Source organism: Diorhabda sublineata, chromosome 1 (genome assembly GCF_026230105.1).
Source record: "Diorhabda sublineata isolate icDioSubl1.1 chromosome 1, icDioSubl1.1, whole genome shotgun sequence".
Classification (NCBI taxonomy): domain Eukaryota; kingdom Metazoa; phylum Arthropoda; class Insecta; order Coleoptera; family Chrysomelidae; genus Diorhabda; species Diorhabda sublineata.
In genome coordinates, this window is record NC_079474.1 from 36350724 (window position 1) to 36377770 (window position 27047).

A 27047-nucleotide genomic window follows, 5' to 3' on the forward strand; every position below is an offset into this window, starting at 1 on the left:
TTGGCCTCAAATTAACCTCAGCCCATCGAGCAGCTAGTCTACGGCAGAAAAAATGTTAATTGGACTGACAAGCCTGCATGGTAGCGGTTTAAAATAAGGAGTCTACGGAAGATCTGGAGAAAGATTCGCGTAGTGTTGCATAAAAAACGTGGCTTTTGGAGGAGGTTCCTAAATGGTTTGTGGCGGGCATTTTAATGGAAGCAAAACCTGAGTTTTTTTATTGAAACTGTTGGTGGAGCAAGGGGATTAACGGCGAACCGATACATAGAAGAAATTTTAGCGATTTATGTCATTCCTCACACCAGTTTCATCCTAATGCAGGATATTACCTGTCCACATACTGCAGTATTATTAGATGTTATTATACAATCCACGAAAAAGCGATTGGAAGCTATATTGGGGCCAGGGGAGGAAACGAATTTAAGCTTGTATTTTTTTCTGTCACTTTTTTCATTGTTTAAGATTCCGTTTTATTCGAAATGTTTTCTTTACCGAAAAAATAACTTGATAACAATATAGACCACTCTCAGTAAAGCTAAGACTTTGAGATGCTAAAATCAGAGAAGAATGGAGACTACCAATTTTTTGGTAGACTATGGACCGGGAAGTTTTAGTTTTATCTTTATCAGTTTTATCTTGTTAAAGCAACAGTACTTATGTCATGTTCAGCTACTCGAATGTGGTTGCATAGTACCAGAGTTTAAAGTGTTGGTTCTAAGAGTACAGTTATATTGGTAGGTTAATGGTACCTATACCCATTGTCCACACATATTCAGTCAAAGCTTACCTCCGATTTGGTTGAGTGTTACCTGAGTTTATACTAATTATTCCAAGGCATTGACATAATGTCACTCGATCTTCATCTCCTCCAACTTGGTTGACTATTGACAAAATTTAGAATGGTACTATCTAAGCTATAATTGTCCAAGCCCGGAATATACGATCGGAGTTCAATAACTGATTTGATTAAATGGTGCCAAACTAACGGTTTTAAGTCTGCGTTCACATTGGCGACGCTCAAGCGGTGAGCGATGCCGTCACGCGCGTTGTTCTGTTCAAATTAAGCGTCGTTTTAGTTATTTTCTAGCTTTCAAACCAAAAGGACGTAATGAATTTGGTATCTAAACGGTTATAGAAAGTACACGACTGCAAAGGCTAATTTTAAAGGAAAGCAAAAAAATACAAGACGTTCATGAACTTAATAGAAACAGACATCCCAAACAGCTGGCTTGGTTTGAATTTCCGATATTAATAACTCAAGATCCATAATCTCATTTTGCGACGTCATTTTATTAAAAGTAGAACGTATAGATTGGTCGCACTTCGACTCCATACTGAATAAAAATATAAACATTAGCGCACCACAAAAGCAATGCCGCTCAAAAAAACGAACAAGATCGAAGCTCGTTGTATCGCGCGACGTTGAGCGGCGGTCTTTTGTAATGTGAACACATTCATTTAAAGTCTATAGTCAGAAAGATTTTTTAATACCGCTGGAGCGGCATCGCTCGAGGCTCACCGCTTGAGCGTTGCCAATGTGAAGAATGCACACAAGACATGATGAGGTTTGTTTTTGTTGGACTCTTATTATAGTCAGCAAAACATGGAGTTTGTAACGCAAAATGAAAAGTTCCATTTCGGAGGTTTTTAAAGGATTACAATGTAGATCAAGCCCTCAAGATAAAGTTTCTACATGTCTGCTATACTAAAATTTTTATTCCATCGTATGGAGTACTTTGATTTTGGTTCCCAATTTTTAATAGTTATTTTTGTGGTTCTATAGATTTCATATTTCACATCTAGTTTTATCAAAAATTACTCAAATAATAGTTATTATCACCTGTTTAAATATTTATTTTCTTTTTATAAAACATTATGACATTGAAATCTGGGGGGCCTCCCCTTCACCCATTACAGAAAATTTTAAGAAATACCAGAAATAACTAAATACATCAGAAGTTTATTTTATGAAAAAAGTATAAACATGCATCATCTAGATTTAATTTCTTACTAACAATTTCAATAAAAATATATTTTCATTATCCAAGTAACGTTGTAAGAAATGAATAACTGATGTACACCCAGTATACTGATCACAAAAGTATTTCAAGAAAAACTAAATACTAAAAAAATTTATTGGCAATCTTTTACCTAAAATGAAGATAAATACAAATATTTACAAAGCAGGGTAATTAACTATAATACAAATGTTTTTCTTTACAATATTGATAACAAATCAATTTTCAAATTAAACAATAGGTACTGAGTTTTCTTTTTATAAAAAACCAATGCCTATAGAATGAAAGATCATACAAACTTGAAAAAATCTAAATAGAAAAATGAAAAAGTCCATGAATAAACTAAACTAAAAACAGTTCTATATGTATTTATTCCAGTTCCAAACTAGCATACTCCTCAGGTGACACTTGAGTTACCATTAGATTTCCGTCTGGAAGCATTACCACGACTTTATGAGTTCCACCTAAAACATACATTTCAAATTTACTTCTGAAACATTCAATAATAAAAATTTGTTTTAATAGGATTTGATTTTTTAAATTTGACCGATCTCCCAAAGTCAGTTTTTGTTATGTCCCCTGAAAAGAGATTTCGACTACAAGGGGTCAATATGAACTACTTGGGAAATACCTGTTTTAGTTTCTACATTATCTACTAGCTATTTATTAAGCAAAAAGACCGAACAATGCTTCCCACTCAAGTTAAATAATTAGTGAGATGACGAGTAAAATATCTTAATATGTAATTCTATTAATTCTTGTTTAAAAATTCTATTTTTATGAATTCAACATACAATTCATCACTCTAGGTTTGATACCAATTTTAATGCTAATAAAATTACAAAATGGTGGGGGTTCTGGGGTACTCAGAAAATGAGTAAAAATTCTATCAAGATGTTTATAGTGTAAATCAAAATTTCGAAATAGAAAATCGTCCTCTAAATATGGAACAACTTTTCTCTTTAGAATCGTTAATGTGTCATTATAATGAATTGATAAATATAACAAACTATCAACAGCAGGTATAAAAGCTTAGCCATAAGACTGTATAGTTCACTGCCAAATGAATTAAAGACAATTGAAGGTGATAGATTAACAATCAAGTGAATAATAAAGAATTGGATTGAAACTAATATATAACAAATAGATATGAAATGTTATTTTGTTATTTATTCCATAAAATTTAATGTATATTCATTCAAAATGTTATTAATACAGTTAAGAATTTAAAAAAGAGGGGAACCTAAAAATTTGAGGGGCGTTTCAAGATTAAAATTCAATTTGGGAAATAACGGTCAGTAAAACATTTAGTTTGTAAGTTCTTAATTAAGATTAAGTTTTTGATATTTATACCGGACCTACGATAAGGCATTAAATTGTCTATGTAGGATTACAATGAAATTGACTGATTAAAATAAATAAATAGAAATTCTCTAAATTTAACAATGATATTCATATATTTATTTAAAAAAAATTCAGAGGCGTCGATGAGTTATATATTTTTGGGACACAAATGCATTATTTTTAAAAAATATGCTTAAACGGTTAAGAATATTATTGAAAAAAGGGAGCTTTGAAAATATCCTTTACCTGGACTTGGAGGTTCTGCTCTTACAACTTGTGCTACAACTTGATCATTACTATCAACTGTGTCTGTTTTAACTGACAAGGGTTCGGTTACATCAGGACTAATTTGAGGCATAGATATTTCTGGTTGAGCCTGAGTTGCTTCTTCTCCACTCGTTTCCATAGCTTCTGCAACTTCATTTGTCACTAATAAACATTGTTGTTGTCCATCACTGCCTTGAGTCAGTAGTATCGTTTGACCCTAAAAAATAGGTTAAATTTTGATTGTGATTATTAAAGAAAAAATTTACATACCTGTTCATTTTGACCTGCTACTTGATACACAGTACCATCATCTCCTGTGATAAAAATGGGATTTTCGTTATCGGCAAGGGTAAATGAAGACATATCTGGTGATAAAGTAGCAACAGCTTGAGCTTCCCTAGAAATTTCATCAGATTCTTGTTGATGAGCAATAATGGGAGTTTCTATCATAGTTGTCGGCTGTTCTTCCATTTGTTGGATTTGTTGTATCTGTTGAATTTGCTGTATTTGTTCATTTTCGTTTCCTTCTGGAGCCGATATTTGAATAGATGTAGGTTCTTGTTTACGTTTTTGTGGTGTTTTCGTCGTTATCAGTAGTTCATCATCACCTGAAAAGTGAAAAAAACATTGATGCAATCAAAATTTAGCTTAAAAATAGTAATTATTTTCAAATAAGTTGGTACAAATGTATTTTCAATTACCATGTATACTTCAGATTTACATTGAAAAAGTTAAAACTTACTCATTAATGAGGGCATGCTTATAACAGTCTTAGGTTTTTGTGGAGCCATTTTTCTTTCAATTCTTTCCGGTTGTCCCCTAATAACCATAGACTCTTTTCTCGCAGGTGAAACTATCCTCTGGACTATTCCTGAACTAGTTCTAACTAATTTTGATTGCATTTTCTGTTGTTGACCACCCATCATGTTTGAACTTCTGAAACAAATTATTTCAGTAAATACAGTTCAGTAAGGTAGTTGTCAGTCAGTCAGAGATATGTTGAGTCAGATCAATAAAAAACAATTGTATAAGTAAAATAAGTTAACCAATAACATTTCACATTTTTCCCCTATGCAATTCTTAACTATACCTATAGATATGAAATTTCAAGTAAATGATCCTTCAGATGTTCCAAAACAAAGTGCTACATGCAATAGTGGATAAAACCTATTATGTCACTAACGAGGTCATTCACCATAACATCCCCCTGGAATACGTGAAAGGGGTGCAAATTGCAGTTACTCGGAGAGTATAAAAAAATTGTTACAGAATGCTTACCTAACTGTTGTGTTACCGATTTTCCTCACATTTGGCGAATTTTGAACAACTTGCCTAGTATAAGAGTAAACGTTTTTGGGCGAAGCATTGTGATTGGGGCGAATGAATTTTGGTGGTTCACCAGCAACATTGAACTTTGGTTTTGGCGCTGTAGGTTTTGTTCTGACATAGGTATTGACTTGCCGTACTACTGGATTCACTACCTGAGGACTTCGATTGATTGATGGATTCATAACTTTTTGCTATTACATAAAATTATGTCAAATGTAATGAATTATGAATAAAATATATTTTCTATCAAGCTTACTTGTAATCTTTGTGTCGGAGGACCTACTACAGTTCTTCTAACAACATGGGGACCAGTGAGTGCCTTATTCAGTATTGATGAAGGATTTGCTGCCACTTTTCGTGGAGTCACAGACATTTTTACAACTGGTTTCATAGGTGATGCTGTTGCAAACCTTTTTTCAGGTATATGTTGTGATTCAGTCTACGAAAACAATTATTGAAAAATTGTATATATGTACAAAAATAGTTTCTTTCACCTTCATGATTTTAGTTTCATCATCATCTTGCAGTAGAGTGTGCATTTCCATGTCAACGGGATCTTGGGGTTCATTTTTCAGATCCTCTTCTGTTATATCAGCTGCTGCCAATTTCACTATGTTGTCTAAGGAAGTATCAGATTTAGTTTCTTCTGTTGGTTCTGGTTCTGGCTCAGGGTCAGGATATTCCATGCCTATCAACATGGATTCAAGGTGTGAAAATGTACATTATGTTGAGTTGAAATAATAATTTACCTGCTATTTTCCCAGTTTCAGGATCCAAAGTGAACTCAGTATTTTCTTCTTCATCAGGTTCTGGTATCTTTATTTCATCAGGAAATGGTAATTCTTCCAAACCGTCATCAGATTCATCATCTTTTTGATTGCCAGATTCTCTTGATTTTCCTGAGGACATTGATTTGGAAGTTTGTTTGGGGACTAGCTCTGGAAGTTTTTTTATAGGTATTTGCCTTTTTTCCGAATCTGATTTATTGAGTAAAGATTTTTTTACAATTTCTGGTGTTCTCTTAACCACTTGATGGGATGGTCTAATTTCTGTTACCATTTTTTGTGCTCTTGATAAGTGGGTCTTCATTGCCTTCAACAGAATTTGAATAATTAAATACTTTATTAACATCATGATAATCTTCAGTCATGTTGGCACAATTATCATAGAAATTAGAAATGTATAATATACCTTGTGAATTATAAAGTAATTGAACTAACCTTTTGAGTGGGAATATTCTTAGGACTCATCTGGACAATCCTTTGTGTTGATGTGCCATCCTTTTTCATTATCTTTATCTGGGTTTGACCAATTTTGGGGGCAACTTTAACAATTGTCTGACCACCACTTGTAGCAACTTTAGATGTATCAGAATCGAGTTTAATAATTCCGGCAGTTTTCGACATTATATAAACCTAAAAATATAATTAAAATGGATAATATGAATATAAATTTGATATTAAACTAGTTTAAAAAAGTATAGAGATACATAGTATAATTAATAACGAAAGACACAAAAATAAACCAATTTGAACATAATAAAAGTTTTTGGAAGAACAGAGAATTCTGCTGAATTAATATGTGCAATGTCTAATACGATGCTATATACTGAATCAAAAGTGAAAAAAATTAAAATAAATGGAGTGAACAAAGTTGTTATTGAACTGAATTAACATTAATCACTCACCCCAGTGCTCAATGATGGTAACTGTTTCTGATTGATCCTGACCACTCCGTTTGCGTCTGGTATTAAAATATTTTGTGGTAAAGGTGTGTTTTTACCAATACCATTCTTGAGAATTTGCACTGGCGAAGTATTGGTGGTACTTGGTTTTGGAGCAATTTTCCTAAATTGTATTTTGGGTTTCGTTTCTGTTTCGGAATCATCAGACAAATCGTCAAACTTTAATCTTTTTTCAAAAGAATCGTCACTATCTGGACTTCGGGATCTTTTAAATCCAGTTAAATTTTCATCGTCTGAAATGTTGCCACACCAGGCTTTGACCTGATCCAGTGCTTTTTGTTTACTAGTTCTTTGAGGGCGGCTAGAAAAAGAAATTTTTGTCTAATGTCCAATAATAAGTCGTTTGATTTCCTCATTTACATCAAAAGTTTTACTGTTTTAACATAATTTGTGAAATGTGTTAATTCTGAATTGATACATCAAATCTCTAAAAGTATTAAAAATTAAATACAGGGTTAAGATATTTGCAAGATCAATAAAATAATCTATTTCTTAAATTTTTATCAATTTAGCTTCCTAAGATTCGAAAATATGTGTAATAAATTCTTACTTTCCAGTTGTTCCTGTAGAAATTAAGCTTGATGAGCTAGCAGGAGAGCTGGAAGTTGGTGCTGATTTTATCTTTGGTGAATTTTTAGCCAAAGCCATTGCTTGCTGTTTGGCTTTTTCTGCTTTCAACTTCTTCAGTTGTTCCTCAAATTCGTCCACCATTTGCTTGCAATGATTTAAATTAGCAAGTGGTTCCCAGGTATTGTCCTCGCTAAAAAATGACATAAATTTATTACATAAAATAAATAAAATTAACTGATGAATGTATAAATGCTACTTAATTTTATAATTAAAAAATATAATAATTTAATAATTATAAAAATTATTAAAAATGTTACATTTGCTAATATAATATCTGTATTTACTAAACCTTAAAAACTTAAATCAGCTGCAGCTCTGATTTGTAACATTTTCGCATAATTCTGACAATTCTTTTTTTTTTATTAGAATTCTCTATTTAAACTTCAATAAAAAGAGGTTCAAAAGCTAACAGTAAATAATTTTTGTCTAGAATATTTGCAAGAAATCATCGCAAAATTTTAGACATAAACAAAAATTGTTTTAAAATATAATTATAGTTCATAATAAATTTTACCTTGAAAAATGTTCCCATTTAATTTGATATTCTAACGTTTTTTTCTTTGGATTAAATCGCTTTGCAACGATCTTTTCCACTGCATATTCACTTTTGTCCTTAGCTTGTACTGTCCTCATGGCCTTATTTGAATTTGCTTCATTATTGTTCTAAATAAAATATTAAATTGAGACAAAATTATTTTTATAAATTTTTTAACATTGATTCGATGAAAGGTTTTGGTTGACAGGGGATTCTTAGAAGGGATGGTATATATTCATGATCAGGTTGGATGTAATATCTACCAGCAATACGCATGCATTTGTTTATATTTATGATGTTCCCTATTTCATATGATTGATTTGTGAAATGAATTCAAGAAAACAACAAACCATTTCAAGATCATAGTGACTTACTCCTTTATAATAGTGGTAGAGCTTCAAATGTGAAAATGTGAAAAATTAACAATAAAATACACAATATAAAAGGTTTAAAAATAGGGCAAGCATCAAAATATATATATATAAAACACAACTTAAAGTGCCAAAACACTTTACCTTCTGAACTATTGGAACAGCCTTAGGTTTATTAATGACTGTTCGTTTTACCTCAAGTAAAGGTGATTTAGAATTATCAAATGTTGAATTTTCTTTATTACTATCTGCTGAAACCAAAAAGTTATTAAAAATTTTCACAATTTCACAATTATTATTACTTTTACCAAAACCATCCAAAGATAAAGGATCTTTGTCACCATCTGCATGAGCTTTTTGTACCTTGATCTCAGTCAGTTTTGCTGTTCCCAGTTTCTGACAGTATTGCAGAGTTTCTCCTGCAGATATCCAAGCATCTTTCTCGGTTTGAGCCAAATTACACCAATCTTTGTATAGTTCCCATTGTGTACGCGAAGTACCTTTCTCAGATTGCAGTTTCACTTGTTTACTTTTCCATAAAGCAAATGCCCAAACTTGCGGCTTACTTTCCAACATACAACTAGGTAGTACTTTTGAAATTTGACTGCATTTTTTCTCCTTATGTTCTTGAAATTCTTCTACCAAATTAAAAACTTCATGACATTTGCCACAAACCAATATATCTATTTGTTTCAACTCTTCTTGTGAATCTAAAATGCAAATATTATTATTAACAAAGATAATTCATATACAAATAAGTTGATTGTTACAAATTTATTACACTGAACAAAATATATTGAAGGTATAGGTAAATTAATTTTCACAAGTTGCTTTCTTTATTTATCTGCCTCTATTAGTTTTTGATTTCAGATAATCTGAAGTTTATAATTAGAGCAGTATTGTGGCAACTTCTTTTCACATCTGGAGATGATGTCACAAAAAATTCTTATGTTAACAAATCAATTATATTAAATCCATGTTTATAAACTTCAATTATTTGGAATATTTAGATGTACAAACATCGAACAATAGAAGTGCATTGAAGAATTAATGCGAACAGCTATAATATTGAGATACTTGATACCTACACCATAGAAAATATATCAAAAAAAATTGGAGCAACAGTGATATATACATTATGAATAATAAAGTGAACCACACTTTATCATACAATACAGAACACAGACACATTAATATAACTAGGGGGTGGTGAATATTATCTAGTACTTAAGAGCAAAGACAGCAAATAGAATGAAGGAGCATTGATATGCTGGGTTATCAAAAATCTGGCACATACATTAAGTTGGTAAGTCTCAAAAATGCTGATGTAACAGTTTGATGGAATTTGGAACATAAACACATTAAGAAAACTGATGACAGTAGATTTTTTCACTTAGTAAGAACAAAGCTACTTCAATATAAAAACCATGTAGAACAGATGGATTGTGCTTCAGTATTATCAAAAATGGAATATTGACATTTTAAATATATAATACAATAGATATAATTTAATATAAATAAATAGTAAGATTTGTTGTTTAAAACATTTATAAAATATTAGATTCCATGAGTTCTCTTGTAATATGTAAACTACAGACACCGGATGTGATTTTATTTCCATCTAACCTATCTGTTTCCAAAAGTTTCTCCTTCTTAAAGGAGGTAGTGAACTTAGCAATCTTTAAAGAGGCAAGGAGTTAATTAATTGTAATTAATACATATCGTCACAGAAGTTCTAACACCAAGTAAGTAAAAAAAATGCCTTTTTGTGTATGTCATTCAATAGAGAATCATAAGATGAACCTCTAGACAATTGATACAAAAATCTTGAAATCGATCTATGTTTATTAATTTTCAACAAAAGGTATTATGATCACGATAAATAAAAAAGCGATTTTTTGCTCTCCTGAAAAGTTGTCATTTTTTACTTAAGGGATGTTAGAACTAGAGACAATATATGAACAAATGAATACTTAACATACTTTTAATAACCGCAGGATCTTGCACAACTTCATCAGCTGCTAACATTTCCTCTAAATCAGAATCCTTCATTATAGGAGTTGCATTATTTTCAGGTTTATTCATTTCAACATCAAATTTTTCATCTTTCACTCCTGTTTTATCGTCCTCTACCTTTGCATCATTAGTATTTTCCAAAATAGGGTCTCCCTCATGCATTCTCTGCAACTCTTCTTCAAGGGAACAAACTGGATCCTTTTCTCTAATTGTGACATCTTTAGAAATTTCTTCCTTTGATTCATCATTCTCTTCTGATTTTTCTCCTAAATTAACAAAATGGATTGAAGGAGGTTCCTCAGATAAAGTAAGTGAAGGCATAGATATATCTGTTGATATATCAGGATTATCAGCATCAATATTAGGTGCTGTTGGTTCATCGGAAATTGGTGATTCTGTATCACCAGGTGTATTTTCTGAAGTTAACGAATCTAAAAAAAATATCAGATTTAAGAACGAAGTTTCTGTACGAACATTTGAAATTTCTGGAGCCATTGGTGCATACTATTTCCACTACACTAACATTCACAATTACACTGTCTTACATGCTTAAACTTTACCTTCAGTCTCTGAAGTCGATAACTTGGTTATCAAAACTAAAGTAAAGTTTATCTTCAGTTTCTGAAGTCAATAACTTGGCTATAGAAACAAAGGTAAAGTTTATCATTCTTGTTATTATTATCCTTCTTAGTACAAAATTACAAATGGTGTTGTGGGATGAGGACTCTAAATAAACCTGTCTAAGTTTCTCAAATTTAATCTGTATCAGACTAAAAATATAAGGAAGATAAACACATAATTTAAATTGTGAAATTAGGAAGTAAAACAATAATCAGATTATTTTAGTGTAACCATAGAAAAATTAAATGAATTAGTATGTTGATTTATAAACCTTTAAAAGATGGTTATATTGAACCCCAACATTAGCCACAATAGTATGACTATTAGCTGTACCATTATGTTTTTTGTATATCATTTCACTGATGGTTCTTTTAAAATATTAATATTGCTTATCTAGAATTTTCACATCATGTAAGTTGTGACCATAGGTGAAATGATGTTGAGCTATCTTTTTATTCCTATTATGATCCCCACATAACATTCATGTTGATATATTCTGAATTTCAAGTACTGTCTAGTCATATCCATATAACTATTATTGCAGTCGAAAAAATTATTTTATAAATGCTGAAGTTTGGGTGTTTTGTCCATGATTTGTGTGAATAACTTGCCCATATTGTTTATTGGGTAGAAAGCCAACTCACAATTATTTGAGAAGGGTGTTGTGAAGCAGTTCCCAATTTTCTCAGACAATTTTCTAATGTAAGGAAATTTATAATACATTTTGCCAAGACATCTAATTATTTTAAAAATATATGTTGTTTGTACCGGGATATTTTGATGTGTGATTATTAGTTTCTTTGAATGTATTCTGTTTATACAAATATGTTCTTATTTGTTTTAGGTGATATAGTTTTTCTACATTTTGTCTCATATATGGTGTGTCCCATCTCTTTTATTTTTATATCTTTATACTAAAATAATATGATTATTGTTTTCCTTTTTTATTTTACAATTCAAATTATTTATTTATCTTCTCAATATAAAGATCAAACATTGGCAATTTAAAAAACTCTTAGACAGTTTTATTTCTAGTTCTCAACCACAACACCATTCATAATTTCATAAAATTTATCCCCAATCTCTGAAGTCGATAACTTGGTTATCAAAATGAAGTTGAAGTTTATAATTTAGTTGGGACGTTAACTTGATCATTGAAACACAAAAATCCTTTACACGAGATAACAAAGTTAAAATCTTCAGAGATGGAAGGTAAACTTACTGCAGCAGAGTAATTGTTTGTATTGGTGGTAGTGTAAACAAATGTTGATAATGAATATAAAAAAATAATATTTACTTACCTAAGAAAGAATCAGCTTCAGAATTTACTGCAGCAGATAGGGGAACATCATTTAATTCAGAAATTAATGTATTTTCATCATTACTTGGATCAGTAGGATCATTGTTAGATTCGGGTTCATGTTCAGGTTCAACTTCAGCATCAGGTTCATTTTTACTTTCAGTTTGTTCAGTTGCTTCTGCCTCTTCATTAACATCAGCACTTTTTGTATCTGTTGTTGCTTCTTCAGTATCAATCCCCCCTTCAATGTTAGAATCCACTGATTCGAGCATCTCCGTCGGGTGTACAGCAGACAACTCGGTTTTTTCATCCATTGTAATCCAATGAATTTATATCAAAACTACTTTCCAAAATTGACAGCTAAAACAAAATGACAAATATTCACAAACTAAATAAATGAAAATTATTTTCCACTGTTAAAAACAGAATTGTTAATAATGGATCACTATTTTCAGCTAGACATTGTACAAAAAATATATTTTGATAATTTACAGAAATTTACATTGGGTGGAGTTGTAAAACTTCAACTACCTATTTGCACACGCTACCAATAAAAGACAAATGTATCGAGTAAAGGCACATGAAGACCAATACAACCTACTCAAACAAAATAAGACATCATTTGAAAATTAAATATATACCTTCAAAGAAAAATGTAACTGTCATTCTCTAAACTTGTTAATATTATTTTGATTTCTGTCATATTCACACCGAAAAGCTATTGGCCCATAAATTAATTCCATTTTCTTTATGTATAAACCGCCATATATCTTATCCACATCAAAACTAATTTCCTAATTATGATTTATAAAAATTTCAGATAAAAATTTATATTATACTGACAATTGTTTCAACGAAAAAGAGAATAAACAAGGGTTTTTCTAGAAATACATTAATAAAAATCTAAAAGCATTTAAAGTCGCGAAAGCTGACTGCTGTCTATTATACAAAATGGCTGTTTGTCATGGTGTGCTAAATCGAACGCATTCCTGCCGTGAACTTAATTTTTTTGTTAAAATCTACTATACCTACAAAAAAACCGACAAATTAGGCGTAGTTTGGTCTATATTTAATAATTTTATAGCTAAATTTACCTCAGAATCTGTATTTTCCAAAAAGTTTCACCACAAGCGTTCCAAACATAGCGATGGTGCTGCCACTTACTAAATGGCAACCGTGTTTGTAAATCATGACATCGAGCCAATCGTTATGGCGCCAAATTTTTTTGTGCTGTTAATATTTAATTTAAGAAAATATAAAACTACTCTAGTGAAAATTATTGAGTAACACAATACTTACAGTAGTCAGTATTTTATTTACAGTTATCACGTCTTCACAAAACTATTATATAGGTTTAGTTTATATTGTGCAGTGAATTGTACAACGTAGACAAGGATCATGTCATTGCACTAACTTCCGTTGGAGGTAAATTCAAATTATATTATGGCAGAGGTAGGGTAGGGTAGGATTTTTTGTCTGCATTAAATATGTACAGTTATCGTTTGTTCTTTTAATCGGTAAACTGATAACAGGGATTGTTAAAATAGATTTTGTTAATTCATTATTTATTCTTATTAATTGCAACGTAGCTCTTGAAAGAATAAACATAAATAACAAAGTTATAATTATAGATCAGTTTATATAAATTTTTTGATTTTATTTGGGCTGAAATCATTTATTTCCAATGAAAAGAAAAATGCAAGATATTGAGCATAAATATTAGTGATATAGTGTAGTGATAGAAAAATTGTTCTATATTTCTTAAATATTCTTTTATAGCTATTTACTACAACCACGGGAAAACATTTCTTATTACAAAACGATAACCTCAATTTTATTCTGTAAACAACGTGTTTTTTAAAGTTACATTCGTTATCTTTTATTGCACTAAGTAATAATGGCAGATGAAGATGATACCAAAGAGTATCGGTGGGAAACTGGATACGAAAAGACTTGGTAATTTTCATATGTTTGATTTTGATTTTTTTTAATGTCTTGTTTTCATTTAAGGGAATCTATTAAGGAAGATGACGAAGGATTTTTACAGGCAAGTGTAGCTGATATTGTGCAAAGGGCGAAAAGAAAACGACAATCCCTTAAACATGGTAGTCAAAAGTTAGGAATGATGAGACATTTATTTATACTTTTAGATTGTTCAGAGTCAATGTCTAGCCAAGATCTGAAACCAACACGACTTATTTGTACATTGAAAGTAAGAAATTCAACATATATTTCATATATTGGAAATTGTACTAACTCATTTTGTAGCTCGTAGAGATGTTTCTTGAGGAATTTTTTGATCAAAACCCAATTAGCCAGGTAGGAATCATACTTATGCAAAACAAAAGAGCTGAAAAAATTAGTGAATTAGCAGGGAATTGTAGGAAACACATAAAAGTGATTAATAGTTTGAATAGAACTAGTTTGCAAGGTGAGCCATCATTACAAAACGGCTTGGACATGGCCATGTCTTCTCTTAAATTATTGCCTGCACATGCTAGCAGAGAAATATTAGTAATAATGGGTAGTTTGACCACATGTGATCCAGGAGATATTACAAAAACTATAGATGTAAGCTTTCTTATGATAATTCATATCAACTTGCCTATATTAAAAACTTTGCTTCAGGTTTTGAAACAGGAAGGAGTAAGATGTTCAGTTATAGGTTTAGCTGCCGAGGTACATGTTTGCAGACTATTGGCGGATCAAACTAATGGTACTTATAATGTAATCTTAGATGATATTCATTTCAAAGATTTGCTAATGCAGCAAGTTGATCCACCTCCTGCTGCAATGTGTCTTGAATCAAACTTAATAAAAATGGGATTTCCACATCAACTCAATGTTGAAGGGTCAGAGGAGCCTCTTACTATGTGCATGTGGTAAGTTACCATTTACTTAGATATTTATGATGGATAATGTAATATAATTTACCCTCCAGTTTCAGAATTTTAATGAACTCTGATATCTGGGATGGCCTTGAGGCATTCTTCACAAATTTTTCATCCAAGGAATTTGGTTTTGGCAGAGCATTTAGTAACTAGGTTTCTCCATCCACAGAAGACTTGCACACATTATTTTCTGATACATCTTGTATCCTCAGTTCCTGAGTCCACAATATCTTATTTAAATATTTTTTGGATCTCGCAGTATTAAAGTTCAAAAGGAACCGTCCTGGAAGAATCCACCGAGTTACTTTTCATCCTGAAACTCTTGTAAATGTATTTTCCTACACCAAAGAAAGGTTATGAGCCAGTTGAAGGCTTTTCTTCCCTTTTCTAACAAGTATACTGGTCATCTAGTTTCCTTTGTTTTCTACTTAATCAGGGTCCCAAAACAAAAAGTCCTTGTTATTTGTGTTCAGGTATCGAGTTCTCTACTGCATTTCAAGATCAACTTTAAAGAGATGATGTGGGAGCTCAATGCTTTGATAATTTCTTTACAGGTCCACTACTATTCACTGAAGGGAATACTGGGAATTCATCATTAGATCTGCTTTAAAAGCTCATCGAAATTCTAGTTGTTAAGTTGAATATTTGTGCCTCATTATTAAATTGAAACCATTTGAAACTTTTTTTAGGCATCCCAATAATGGAGGTGAAAAAATGTTTTTCTATAAACAGATCATAATGAACAACCACACACTATTTACTTAATATTGCTCTAGCCGACTTTTTTATCTGTCCAAAACTCAAATTATTATTTTGATGTGCCTTTTATCTTCACTGTAATTACTGCCGTCGTATATATTCTATTGAAGAATTCCTGCTCATCCTTCGAGTAATAATAGAATATGGAGATAACGTAGTGAACATTTACTTTGCAGTTAAATCAAAAGCAATCATTTTAAAAACTCTTTTTTCTGAATATATGAATTATGAACTTATATAATATTTGGATATTTTTCAGTCATGTGGATAGCTCAGATGATGGAAGTAAGCTGACAACTGGAGGTTATTATTGTCCACAGTGTTATAGCAAATATTGTGAACTTCCTGTAGAATGTAGAGCTTGTGGCTTAACTTTGGTATCAGCTCCGCATTTAGCAAGATCTTATCATCACCTATTTCCAGCAGCTAATTATATCGAAATTAATTTTGATAATCAAGTGAATGGTTGTTTTGCATGTCAAAGGATTTTAGGAGAAGCAGATAAACAGGTAATAATCACTTTATTTTATTATTAAACTAAAATTGAAAGATTAAAATGTTTATGTCTTATAATGAATTTCATATAAATTGTGTAAAACAGAAAATGAAATCATAATATTGTCCAAATCTCTCTGAAATAATCCTAAACGATTATGATAATTATGCTAATTTTCAAAAGAAATACCATCAAATTTACCACCACAGGAGCTGGAACTGAAGTATTTGAGGTTCACACCAAATCCTCATTATCACTGTTTCTTTCCAAGAGAATTACAGTAACATGGAGTTTAATTCTGAAAAAAAATAAGCTGTCATCAAAGCACAAAGATTCTATGTCATTTACTCAAAGTTGATTGGGAGTGCAAAGAAAACTTTAGTTTCTCGTCATAATTAAAGGAAATGAAGAGACCAATACACTTATTAAAAAAGGTGCAGCACAAATGCGTTTTATGGACGTGGAGCCTTTCAGATGTAGGAAAACAGATCACTCCCAAGAAATAAGTTTGTGGATCAAAACATAATCAAGCTAAATCTGCTTACTAGATTCTTTACATGTAACTGCCACCTTACCTTATAATAATTTCCAAATAATTTGCACACTTTTCTTATGACTATCTATATCAGCAATGATTAAACATTAAATATTTTTATCATTCTATGGCTATTTATTAATTCTGAATTACGTATATGTGTCACTTTATATTTGCAAAATGTGCATTCATAAAACATGTGGTAGTGATATTAGTTTAAATTACAATTACATTAAATTTGCACAAACCTAATTATTTATGTGTGTCTTATAGTTTCATAAAACACTTTTTTCATTTTTTAGGTCTACAATTGTCCAAACTGTAAAAAAATATTCTGTATAGATTGTGATATATTCATCCACGAAACATTGCATACTTGTCCAGGATGTGCCACAAATCCATCAACATTTCAAATTGCTCTTACAACTTAACAGAACAATTTTGGTATAATTTTTTGAGTAAATAGCGCATCAGTTGTGTGATTTAATCCTTGTGATATGTCTAAAAGAGACTAATATTAAATTGTATATAATAAATAGGATATAATAAAAAAATATCTGTTGTATCTGAATATTTTATTCTAATGCGCCAACTGAACATTAAAAAAGTTAATAATTTACTTAAACATACAATAAATTAAATAATTTTAATTAGTAGAAGCATTTCTAATTAATATTTATTTTCTTATTAAAAAAAAACTATAAATTCAACTATTTGTTTTTGAGAGCTTTAATCCTTGCATCCAAACTAATGACAGTAGAATTAATTTCATTCAAGTTAGTAGCAAAACTTTCCTGGACACCCTGTAGAAGCATGTTGTTATTTTGCACATGTCCTTTCATTTCTGCTTGTGCCACTTCAATCTGTGCTATAGTTTTTGTAACATTGGCAGCTAAAAATAAATAAATAGTATCTTTTTGGCAATCAAAATTTCCATCATACCTTTATTGTGTAACTGTTCTAGTGATTTGAGTCTGTCTATTGTCTGAGGCAACAGTTTTGATACACTCTCTGTATTCTTAACTAAATCAAATAATTCCAAAATCTACAACAAACATGATGATAAAATATCCTTTATATATTTGTATGAATTGGATTACCATCTTGTCTTTTTCTTCATTTTGTTGGACTTGCTTTTTCTTTTCTGCAATGGCCTCTAATTTCTGTGCCATGGCTCCTAATCTTCCCTCGATGTGGTCTAGCTGAGAAGAATCCAAGAGACTAGCTGTAGCACTTAGATGCTCGGCCACTTCGAATAAGCTCTCTGTAATATGTTTGAGAGAAACATAAAATCAATTCAAAACCAACATGTTATGTAGACAATATATCATAAATGGGACAACATACGCAGACGGTCTAGTAATCCTTTCAACATTAGAAAACGAGCCCAAGAAAACCTGCATAGCCTTCATAGTAGAGATAGTGAATCTACGAGTCAACGAAGATAAATTGAAGTTCGTGATAATGACAACAACACAAAGGAAAAGAGCAATGAGAAATTTCTCATTATAACTAAACGAAGAAAAAGCTTAGAACAAGTTCTAAGTTATGTATATATTGGAGTGGTTATCAAGGACAACGGTGAGGAGGGAGAAAATCTGGAAGCGACGATGACGAGGGGAAATGAACAGTTGGGAGCGCTGATAATAAAATCCAAAATAATCGCAAGAAAGGCGAAGCTACATCTATACAAAACAATAATAAGACCAACAGTGAGCTACGAAGGCGAAACATGGATTCTTAACAAAGCAGTTAATATATATGGAAAAGAAAAATACTCAGAAGGATGCCAGGAGATCAAAAGAAGAAGAAATATGACAAATAAATAAGGTATCTATTTGAAGAAGCATAAATAAGCTAAATAATAAGATTCAAAAGAATAGAGTGGCTGGATCACATACAGGGAATGCCAGATTTTAGAGAAACAAAAAAAAGATGGACATAGAACAAGGAGGAACAAGAAAAAAAGGGAAAAGAAGATCAAGGAAAAGATGGTACGCAGAGATGATCAAAGACCTGAGAGAGAGAGGAATTCAGGACTGGAAAACGAAAGTAAAAAATAGGAGAGTGGAAGGGAATCATTTCCATGCTATGAGCTTAACAGGCCTGTGCGAAACACCTATATATATATATATATATATATATATATATATATATATATATATATATATATATATATATATATATCAGGAATCATGAAAAACGAAAAGGTTTAAGAAAAATCTGGATATGAAGACTAACAAGGCAGCAACCAATAATAAAAGTAGAAAGGAATGCTGTTGGTATATTTATTTAATCCAAATGAATGAAAATGTAAAAGGAGACATTTATCTTCTCATCAAGAAATTCTTGGATCCTGTAATAATTCCATGAATGTTCTTATTCAAAGCTCTGTATGACTCTTTATTGTAGGGTAAACAATCAACAGTTACTATGTCTAAGGATACTAACAAATCATATCCTAGACACAAGTAGCTCAAGTTTAAATACATAAAAAATACTACATATGTGCTATAATATATCTGATGCCTTCTCTAAAAATATTTGCAAGAGAGCCTTTTCAGCCCAATTAGTGTTTCACCATCCAAAAGTAGTATTTCATTATTTGCCTCAATTAAGCTCAAATCAAAATCATTTGGAAGTATTCTCTTCAGAATTGACTTGGGAATATACATTTGAATGTAGAGATAATAGATGATTTTTCATAAATAAAAATTGAACTAACTGAATTTGTAATCTGATTCAAATTCATATCCCTCCATCTTTTATATTCCTTTTCTTTCATTAATGTTTTTGTTTTCAGTATAATATTAAAACCCTGTTTATCGAAGAAAGATAATATAACTTAAGCCGTATTAATTAGGATGTTGTTCTGCTTTTTTTTATCCTACATTCACTGGTTTTATTTCATCAAACAAATTTAAACATATATGCCTGGAAGAAGAATTACTCCCTTTTTTTCTTCTGCTGGGACCACTGATTATTTTTTTTTCTATGCATTAAATCAAAGGAACAACCTATTCTCAAAACAAATGAAAGTTCATATTAATAGTAATACATTTCAGTATCAAACCCAAAGCTAATAGTGAAGTTAAATTGACAAACTTGAAGCAAAATAAGAGAAATTTATAGAATCCAGTAGCATAAAAATATTAAATTGAATAAAAGAAGTGTAAGGGATGGTAACTGGTGAATTGAAGGAGTATTTCTATGCTTATAGATAAACCTATAAAGGATACATTTTTTGAAAGTCAATGAAAATATAATTCTAATGGGTAGATTGGTTCTGTGTATGTGCACTGCCTGAAAAGAGAATTACTTCCTTTTACGCTCATTGAATCGCCCATGTGTACTATACCTAAATCATGGACAAAATAATCACTTGGACCACTAATTATTTTTTTCTCACCTATTCTCACAAATGGAAGTTCTTGTTAAGACAAATATTTTTTGTTAATGAACCCCCCAATGCTAACAGTGAAATTAAGTTGACAAACTTTGAGCAAAAGGAAAGAAACATGAACATCCAGTTGCATAAAAAAATAGTGAACAAAAGAATTGTAAGGGATGGTAACTGGTAAGTTGAAGGAGCATTTCCATAGTTATAGATAAACCTATAAAGAAGACATTTTTTGAAAGGCAATAAATCTAAACTTAGCCTGCTGAGGGATACATTGGTTCTCCTTTTTTTAACGACCAAGTGTGGAATATTAAATAGAGACAGCTTGGAAATTATGTTGAGAAAGTAATATGAACTGAATTGGGAAAAATTAGAAACCAAGAATGATATACCTCAGAAAACATATTAACAAGCAAAATATGTCAAGAAAAACTAGGATGGGAGAATTTAGACCACAACTAAAATATCCAAAATAGGATTCTTGAAATAAAATGAGTAGTCAAATAGAAGTTAGAGGAATGAAATATTTAAGCGAGTGAAAAGGATTATAAACAGATAACAGCAGAACCCCAAATAAGGTCAATATTAAATTACAACAAAGAAAGACAACTAAGATTGTGGTATCATCCACATCAAATATAGGATAACAGAACAGTAAAAAGAGTATGAAAGGTCAAGATAGAGAGAAGTGGAGTGAAACAATATGTGGAAAACTAATAAACATCATGTTTATTAGTTTTCTGCATCACATCACAAAAAATTGATATTTGGATTTATGTTCTTTACTTTTGGATGTAGCTGCTGTCAATCTGGATAATTTATCACTGGGGATTCCAATAGCTGATTCCAGCTTATGAATCCTAGTTTCCAAATCTGCTAATCTGGTAGTTTGAATTAGCCGGGATTTTTCAGGTCTATAATTGAATTGATAAACTATTCCTGATTCATTGCCTTCTGTTTCAGATTCTGGTTTCTCATTTATAGTGGCCTTGAACTGTTCCAATTGGGATAAAAGTTTTCTAAAAATGGAATGAGCCTTAGAATATATCAACTATATTATCAAAATAATATACTTAATTTGTACTCCTTGAGGGTCTGATATCTTTTGAATAAGTTCCTCTCCTAAAGTATTTTCTAATTTTAAATCGGCCAATTGTTTCAATGCTTGTTCTACTTTTTGGCTAGATACAAGACAATTTTCACTTTCTTCCTTTTTACCATTTTTAAGTTTATTAACTTCTTCGAGCACTTCTTTCAATTCACACTGTAATCTACAAATATATGTAAATATTATCTTAGAAATGCGCCAATATATCTACTCACCTATTATACTTTTGAATTAATGTTTCATTTTCCCCAGGTCCAACTAACTCCCAATCTCCGCTTCGAGCGTCATAACCTATTCTATTTTTTTTGCTAATTTTATTCGAAAAATCAACATTTTCCGATCCCAAATATTTTCCTTTGAATTTATTAAAGGCTTCATTTGAGGAAAGATGAATCCTCTCGATAGGATCATTTTCTTCTTCGAAAAAATCAGCTGTTTGTTCCGATTCAGGAAGATCACAAGTTTCGTATACATCGGGCTCATCGTGAGCCTAAAAACGGGGAAATATGTTACAAATTGGTTTTAATGAAAAGTTCCGTTGTATGACGAATGCTATCACTTTTATTTACTTACGATTCCTGGCAGGTCAGCATATTTTGGATTAGCCATTTTTGAAAGTAGATGATTAAGGCTTTTAAATGAATAGGATAGTATAGTTTTTTTAATTGGTTAAATTAAAAATGATGATGAATTTATGTTTGAGAGTTAACAAATGACAACAATGACATCTTCCTCTTTAATTTATAATCATCTATAAAATTCTATACTCTGGTATACGATTTTTTTCTGATACCTCATTTTTTTATTCATTATAAATAATACTGCAATCATTATTAATATTCACACCTAGGGGTTTCTGAGAAATCAAGTAATAATTTTTTTCAAGTATAGTATGGGTAAGTAATCTAGGCTAAAGAAATAAGAAAAAGAAGAGAACACGTAAATTATAACCGTACTTTTTGAATAAAATTTGTTAATTAAAAAAACACAAATTTAACGTTATCGTGTGCGTTTATTATAATGGAGAATTACAAAAAAGGTAAAAATGTTGAAGAACCATTTGACAGAAACAAAATACCAATACCAAATCTTCCAAATAACTTTCTTTGGATGCAGGTGATATTATTATACCTTATGGGATTTTTCCAAAAACAATATTTTTAGGTACGAGGTGGAAGTAAGATTAGAAATCTCTTAAGACATGCAATAAACGAATTTCCCGAAGTGAAACATGTGGTGTGGACAGGATTTGGACCTTCAGTTAGCAAATGTATCACATGTGCAGAAATAATGAAAAGAGAATTTAATAATTCATTACATCAAATTACAAGATTATGTTACAGACAGTAAGAAGATTCATGTATTTTTTCATTCAGATTTTTTTATTGACAATAGTTGATTATCTTAAATACAGAAGATGGTAGCAATTTTTAATGGATGTGCTGTCATTCATACATATTTTGAGGAACAGAATTTTCTATGTGAAATATCAAATCTATGTAGATGAGCCATATTCTATATAAATTTTTTTATGCTTCTAAATGTTCTAATTTTAGGCCTCTTCTGATTTAAAATTAGTTTCTTTCATAACTTTTTAAAGACATATAAAAGAAATTAACTTTAAATAAGTAGAGACCTAAAATCAAGAACATTTAGCATAAATGGTCTAAAAAATAAGAAATTTATGAAATATTTTGAATATATTTAGTGAAAACTAGAAGAAATACTGTGTCAAAGACCTTTTTTATACCAAATGTTAACATAAAAGTGAACTTTACTCTAAATTTTGTTACCGAAAGAGTTGAAATCACAAATAATTTGTAAAACCACACTGTGAGTACACCTGAATCCACATTATTCAAAGGGATGATTTTTCATTTTGCTTCTGGCTTTTCCAGACTCAGTTCAATACATTTGATGTAGTTAATATGCTATTGTTTCAGTATAGAAGAATATTGGGATCCACTTTTACCAGACTTAGATCAGTTGATAGTTAGAAGAAAATTACCAATGATACATATCTACCTATCTTCAGAAAATTTAAATACAGATGAATTAGGGTAAATATATCAATAATTTTTGTGATTTACCATCTCTATTATTTTTTATCTTAACCATTCTGATTTTTTTTCCAAACACTGATTTTATATTTTAGTTGCTAAATTTTAGGTATCAAGCTCCAGGTCAAAAAGTATCCCTTCAAAAAGAAGGAAATGTTAATAGCAAAAGTAAATCTTCTAATAAAAAACAAAAGAAAAGGAAAAACAAATCAAGCGATAAGAATCAGAGAAAACTGAATAACGAAAATCAGAGAACAAAGGAAAGTTCTAGTAGTTCCACTAACAATATTTAGTATTAATGGCATTAATATTAATTCAATCAATTTTGTTATTAAAAGAGATCATTTCTTATTGAAGTGTGAAAATGTATAAAAATTAAACACTTGGAAAATTAAAAAATTATATTGAAAAGTTATTTTTTTAATTATCAAAGTTAGGTGGTGGAGGAGGTGGTCCTCTTGGTGGGAATGGTGGTCTATTTGCTGCAAATCCGGGGGGTGGCGGAGGCGGCGGTCTCCAATTAGGAGGAGGTGGTCGTCCTCCAGGGGGTGGCGGTGGTGGAAACATTCCTCCAAACCCAGAACTAGTGGAGTTGGGTGGTCCAGAAGGTATAGGTAGAGTACCAGGAGCTCCCGACCAAGGTGGTGGAGGTGGTATCATACCGCGTGGAGCAACAGGCGGGGGTGGAGGAGGGGGCCGTTGGGAAACACCAGTTGTGGCAAGTGGAGGAGCCCCGGGGGGTAAGGGTGGTTGGGAAGGAGGTAAAGGAGGAGGTGGAATACCTGAAGGAAATGAACCTGGTGGAGGAACCGGAGGTGGAGGTGGGGGCATGTTAGATAGAGTAGGAGGCGGAGGTGGCATCATTCCCATTATTACTGGTGGTGGTGGAGGTGCGATTGTCATTGGCATCATACCTGCAAATATTAATATAATGAAAAATGGAGTACATTAAATAATAATAAAGGTTTACCTATTGGGGGTGCATCAGCAAACAGTTGATGAGGTCTATCTGCCTGTGATAGAGGATTTTGGGCTGCGAGTAAACGTTCTGCTGCTGAACCATGCCTTTCTCCTTTTGAATCTTTTTTAAACGCATAAGACACTGATATAGGCCTGTTACAAAGGTACTGGCCATTCATCGCTTCAATTGATGCGTCAGATGCTTCAAAACTTGCAAAATTTATGAATGCAAAACCTTTCGAGTTTCCAGTCTCAGGATCTCGCATAATCTAAAACATTTTTAAATGTAGAAGATTAATACGATTAGTTATAACACACAAATAAGGAGTTTTTTGTTTGATGTTCAATAGGTCAGAATAAATTAGAATAAGAAATAAATTTGATACATTTTATAACAACATACCTAAAAAATTTATAAATTAAATTGTAATTCATATTAACTGATATTAAGAGGATTCGAAAAATATTAGAGAAAATTTATTTCTTGTTCCCTCAATGACAATGTGAACACCTGAGTTCAATTGGACATAAGAATATGGAATGTGTGAAAATAGAATATATTTTAATGATAGACAAAAAATAACTAAAAGCAATGATAGTATACAAATTTCAAAATGAGTAAGTATACTAATAAAAGAGAAAATAAATGTGGAAATAACCAGCAAGGTAAATAAATAGGAAAATGAGTCAAAGAAAAGAATAGAAATACATAAAAAGATGGGGAGCTGGAACTAAAAAAGGAACAAAACATTGAGAAAAGAAACAAAAAAGAGCAATAATAAAAAAATTAGAACAAAAACACTGATTCGGTAAGAATGAGTTTGAGTATGATGAGATACACCATTAAAAACAAAGAGGAAGACCTACAGAGAAATACATAAAGCGGGAGACAGAAAATATCTCTTGTCCAAAAATGAAGAAAGATCAGTGAACTTAAAAGTTTTAGTGTAGGTAATATGTAATATTTTGTTCCTGTAGTTATTACTTATTAAATAAATAAATATATTTTCTTTCAATTCCTATTTCAAATTGACTCAAGAGATCCATTTTTCATGTGATTTGCACAAAATAATTCTATGTACTTAAACACCTAGTAGTAGTTACAGTAAGCAATAACTATACATTCTCTAGTTATCTTAATATGCAAGAAATTGCTATATTACCTTTGGAGTTTGTAATATTACACCAAATGCTGAAAATGTATCGTATAATAACTTTTCATCAACCTCAGGGTCTAAATTTCCTATAAATATATTGGCTCCTACATCCAGGTTCTTCTGATGGGCGGAAGCTTTATTGACTCTTATGGGTTTACCATACAATTTTATCATATTCATAATTTTTATGGCATAGTCAGCATCCTCTTCTCCCATGAATTCAACGAATCCATATCCTTGGTGCATCATAGTTACACGATCTTTGGGCATATGAACGTTGACTACAAAACATTTTAGGTTATGAATCGTTTACCATTGTCAACTCCCTACTTACCCAAAGGGCCTGCTTGTACGAAGAGTTCCCATAACAGAGATTCTGAAACTTTATCATCTAAACCTCCGACATATATAGTAGCATCTGAAAAAGTATGCATATATTATGGTTTTTATTAAATAAAGAGGTTATGAGCAAACTTACCTCTGTTTCTTTCGGCTATAGGGCCATTGGCCATTTTAATGAATAAAATAAAATAGAGCCTTCTCTCAGGTTATTTCTGATAGAGGAAGTAATTTTATAAAGATAAATTTAAATCGTTTAAATGAATTCAACATCTATCGGCGTACATTTTTCTCAATTATTGACCGCTGACACTTCTGACAGAATCTTAGTATTTGAAATGTTACCAATAGTAAGGGTGCAGTCACATGTGGAAGTTAGAGAGCGCATACGCTAATTTTCTAACGGTGTCCAGTCAACTAGAAGGCTGTTTCATCGTTTGGCTTTGGTTATAATCGTGTCATATCAGCTTTAAGTAAGTAATAAAATATAACAAATTGAATGGAAAACATAACCTGTAAAAATACGCCCTCCAATCTCTAAAGTATGTAACGCTCTGTGGCCGTTAACCTAACTATACAACTTCCAGATTGATGGTACAGCTACTGTCTATTAGAATAGCAGAAATGAAAAAAGGGCAAGAGACCATTTCTATTACTTAATAGAGGATATCCACAATGGGGAGTCGCAACACCACTTATATGGAGTTTATTGGAAGACGAACTCTCATGCGGACTGAACCGAAGATATACTTATTTACGCAAGAGGAAGCTTTGAGAATACTCTCTATGACATAATTCAAAGAGGACTCAACTATACAAGAAGGTGGTGTAGATTAGTGGAACTAAATGTCAACGCGAATAAGAACTACCATATTTCCTTCACTAGGAAGAAAAAATCTAGCTTAAGCCCCTCAAGCTAGACAGGCAAGTCATTGAGTGGAAAACGGAGGAAAAATATTTGGGACTCACAGTAGATAGTAAACTTCACCGGAACAAACATGAAAATGAGGAAACCACTAAAGTCACAAAAGTCCTGATGTTGTACAGGAACTTCGCAAGGAGGAACTGGGTTGTCACTCGAAGATCATACTGTTGATGTACACGGCAATTGTGAGACTAATCATCACTTATGAGGCAGGGGTTTGGGGTACTAAAGCTAGTTTAAAT

At 31.4% G+C, this 27047-nt stretch overlaps 5 protein-coding genes across 28 annotated transcripts; 2 read left to right on the forward strand and 3 right to left on the reverse strand.

The window, feature by feature from the left end:
• Positions 1-1826: 1826 nt before the first annotated feature.
• LOC130452365 (uncharacterized) lies at positions 1827-13620 on the reverse strand. Of its 22 annotated transcripts, none has more exons than XM_056791578.1 (18): positions 13475-13574; positions 13270-13405; positions 12177-12535; positions 10221-10685; positions 8541-8948; positions 8383-8489; positions 7847-7995; positions 7253-7462; positions 6646-7003; positions 6179-6373; positions 5708-6050; positions 5453-5646; positions 5215-5397; positions 4908-5149; positions 4372-4565; positions 3900-4237; positions 3609-3846; positions 1827-2482 (listed from the first exon to the last, which is right to left on the reverse strand). In XM_056791578.1, the coding sequence occupies exons 3-18, from the start codon at positions 12487-12489 to the stop codon at positions 2388-2390; spliced, it is 4032 nt and encodes a 1343-aa protein (XP_056647556.1). In that variant the 5' UTR covers positions 12490-12535; positions 13270-13405; positions 13475-13574; the 3' UTR covers positions 1827-2387. The 22 variants fall into 22 exon arrangements, with proteins under 22 accessions (XP_056647556.1, XP_056647573.1, XP_056647564.1 ...); XM_056791586.1 differs by having other exon boundaries at positions 1828-2482; positions 4372-4562; XM_056791593.1 differs by having other exon boundaries at positions 1834-2482; positions 4372-4562; positions 8383-8486; positions 8547-8948.
• On the forward strand, positions 13117-17421 carry LOC130452368 (general transcription factor IIH subunit 2). Of its 2 annotated transcripts, XM_056791603.1 has the most exons (7): positions 13117-13600; positions 13955-14131; positions 14186-14387; positions 14444-14746; positions 14804-15057; positions 16085-16334; positions 17159-17421. In XM_056791603.1, the coding sequence occupies exons 2-7, from the start codon at positions 14073-14075 to the stop codon at positions 17285-17287; spliced, it is 1197 nt and encodes a 398-aa protein (XP_056647581.1). In that variant the 5' UTR covers positions 13117-13600; positions 13955-14072; the 3' UTR covers positions 17288-17421. The 2 variants fall into 2 exon arrangements, with proteins under 2 accessions (XP_056647581.1, XP_056647580.1); XM_056791602.1 differs by having other exon boundaries at positions 13352-14131.
• LOC130452369 (dynactin subunit 2) lies at positions 17417-22113 on the reverse strand. The gene is made up of 7 exons (XM_056791604.1): positions 21938-22113; positions 21580-21854; positions 21330-21527; positions 21043-21275; positions 17957-18120; positions 17799-17901; positions 17417-17748 (listed from the first exon to the last, which is right to left on the reverse strand). Exons 1-7 carry the CDS (start codon positions 21971-21973, stop codon positions 17567-17569), a joined length of 1191 nt encoding a protein of 396 aa, XP_056647582.1. The 5' UTR covers positions 21974-22113; the 3' UTR covers positions 17417-17566.
• LOC130452371 (ribonuclease P protein subunit p25-like protein) lies at positions 21972-23835 on the forward strand. 2 transcript variants are annotated; one of them, XM_056791607.1, is made up of 4 exons: positions 21972-22480; positions 22529-22710; positions 23308-23424; positions 23534-23835. In XM_056791607.1, the coding sequence occupies exons 1-4, from the start codon at positions 22385-22387 to the stop codon at positions 23715-23717; spliced, it is 579 nt and encodes a 192-aa protein (XP_056647585.1). In that variant the 5' UTR covers positions 21972-22384; the 3' UTR covers positions 23718-23835. The 2 variants fall into 2 exon arrangements, with proteins under 2 accessions (XP_056647585.1, XP_056647586.1); XM_056791608.1 differs by having other exon boundaries at positions 22286-22480; positions 23520-23835.
• On the reverse strand, positions 23787-26414 carry LOC130452370 (splicing factor 3B subunit 4). The gene is made up of 5 exons (XM_056791606.1): positions 26020-26414; positions 25876-25959; positions 25548-25822; positions 24395-24653; positions 23787-24338 (listed from the first exon to the last, which is right to left on the reverse strand). Exons 1-5 carry the CDS (start codon positions 26051-26053, stop codon positions 23845-23847), a joined length of 1146 nt encoding a protein of 381 aa, XP_056647584.1. The 5' UTR covers positions 26054-26414; the 3' UTR covers positions 23787-23844.
• Positions 26415-27047: the final 633 nt, after the last annotated feature.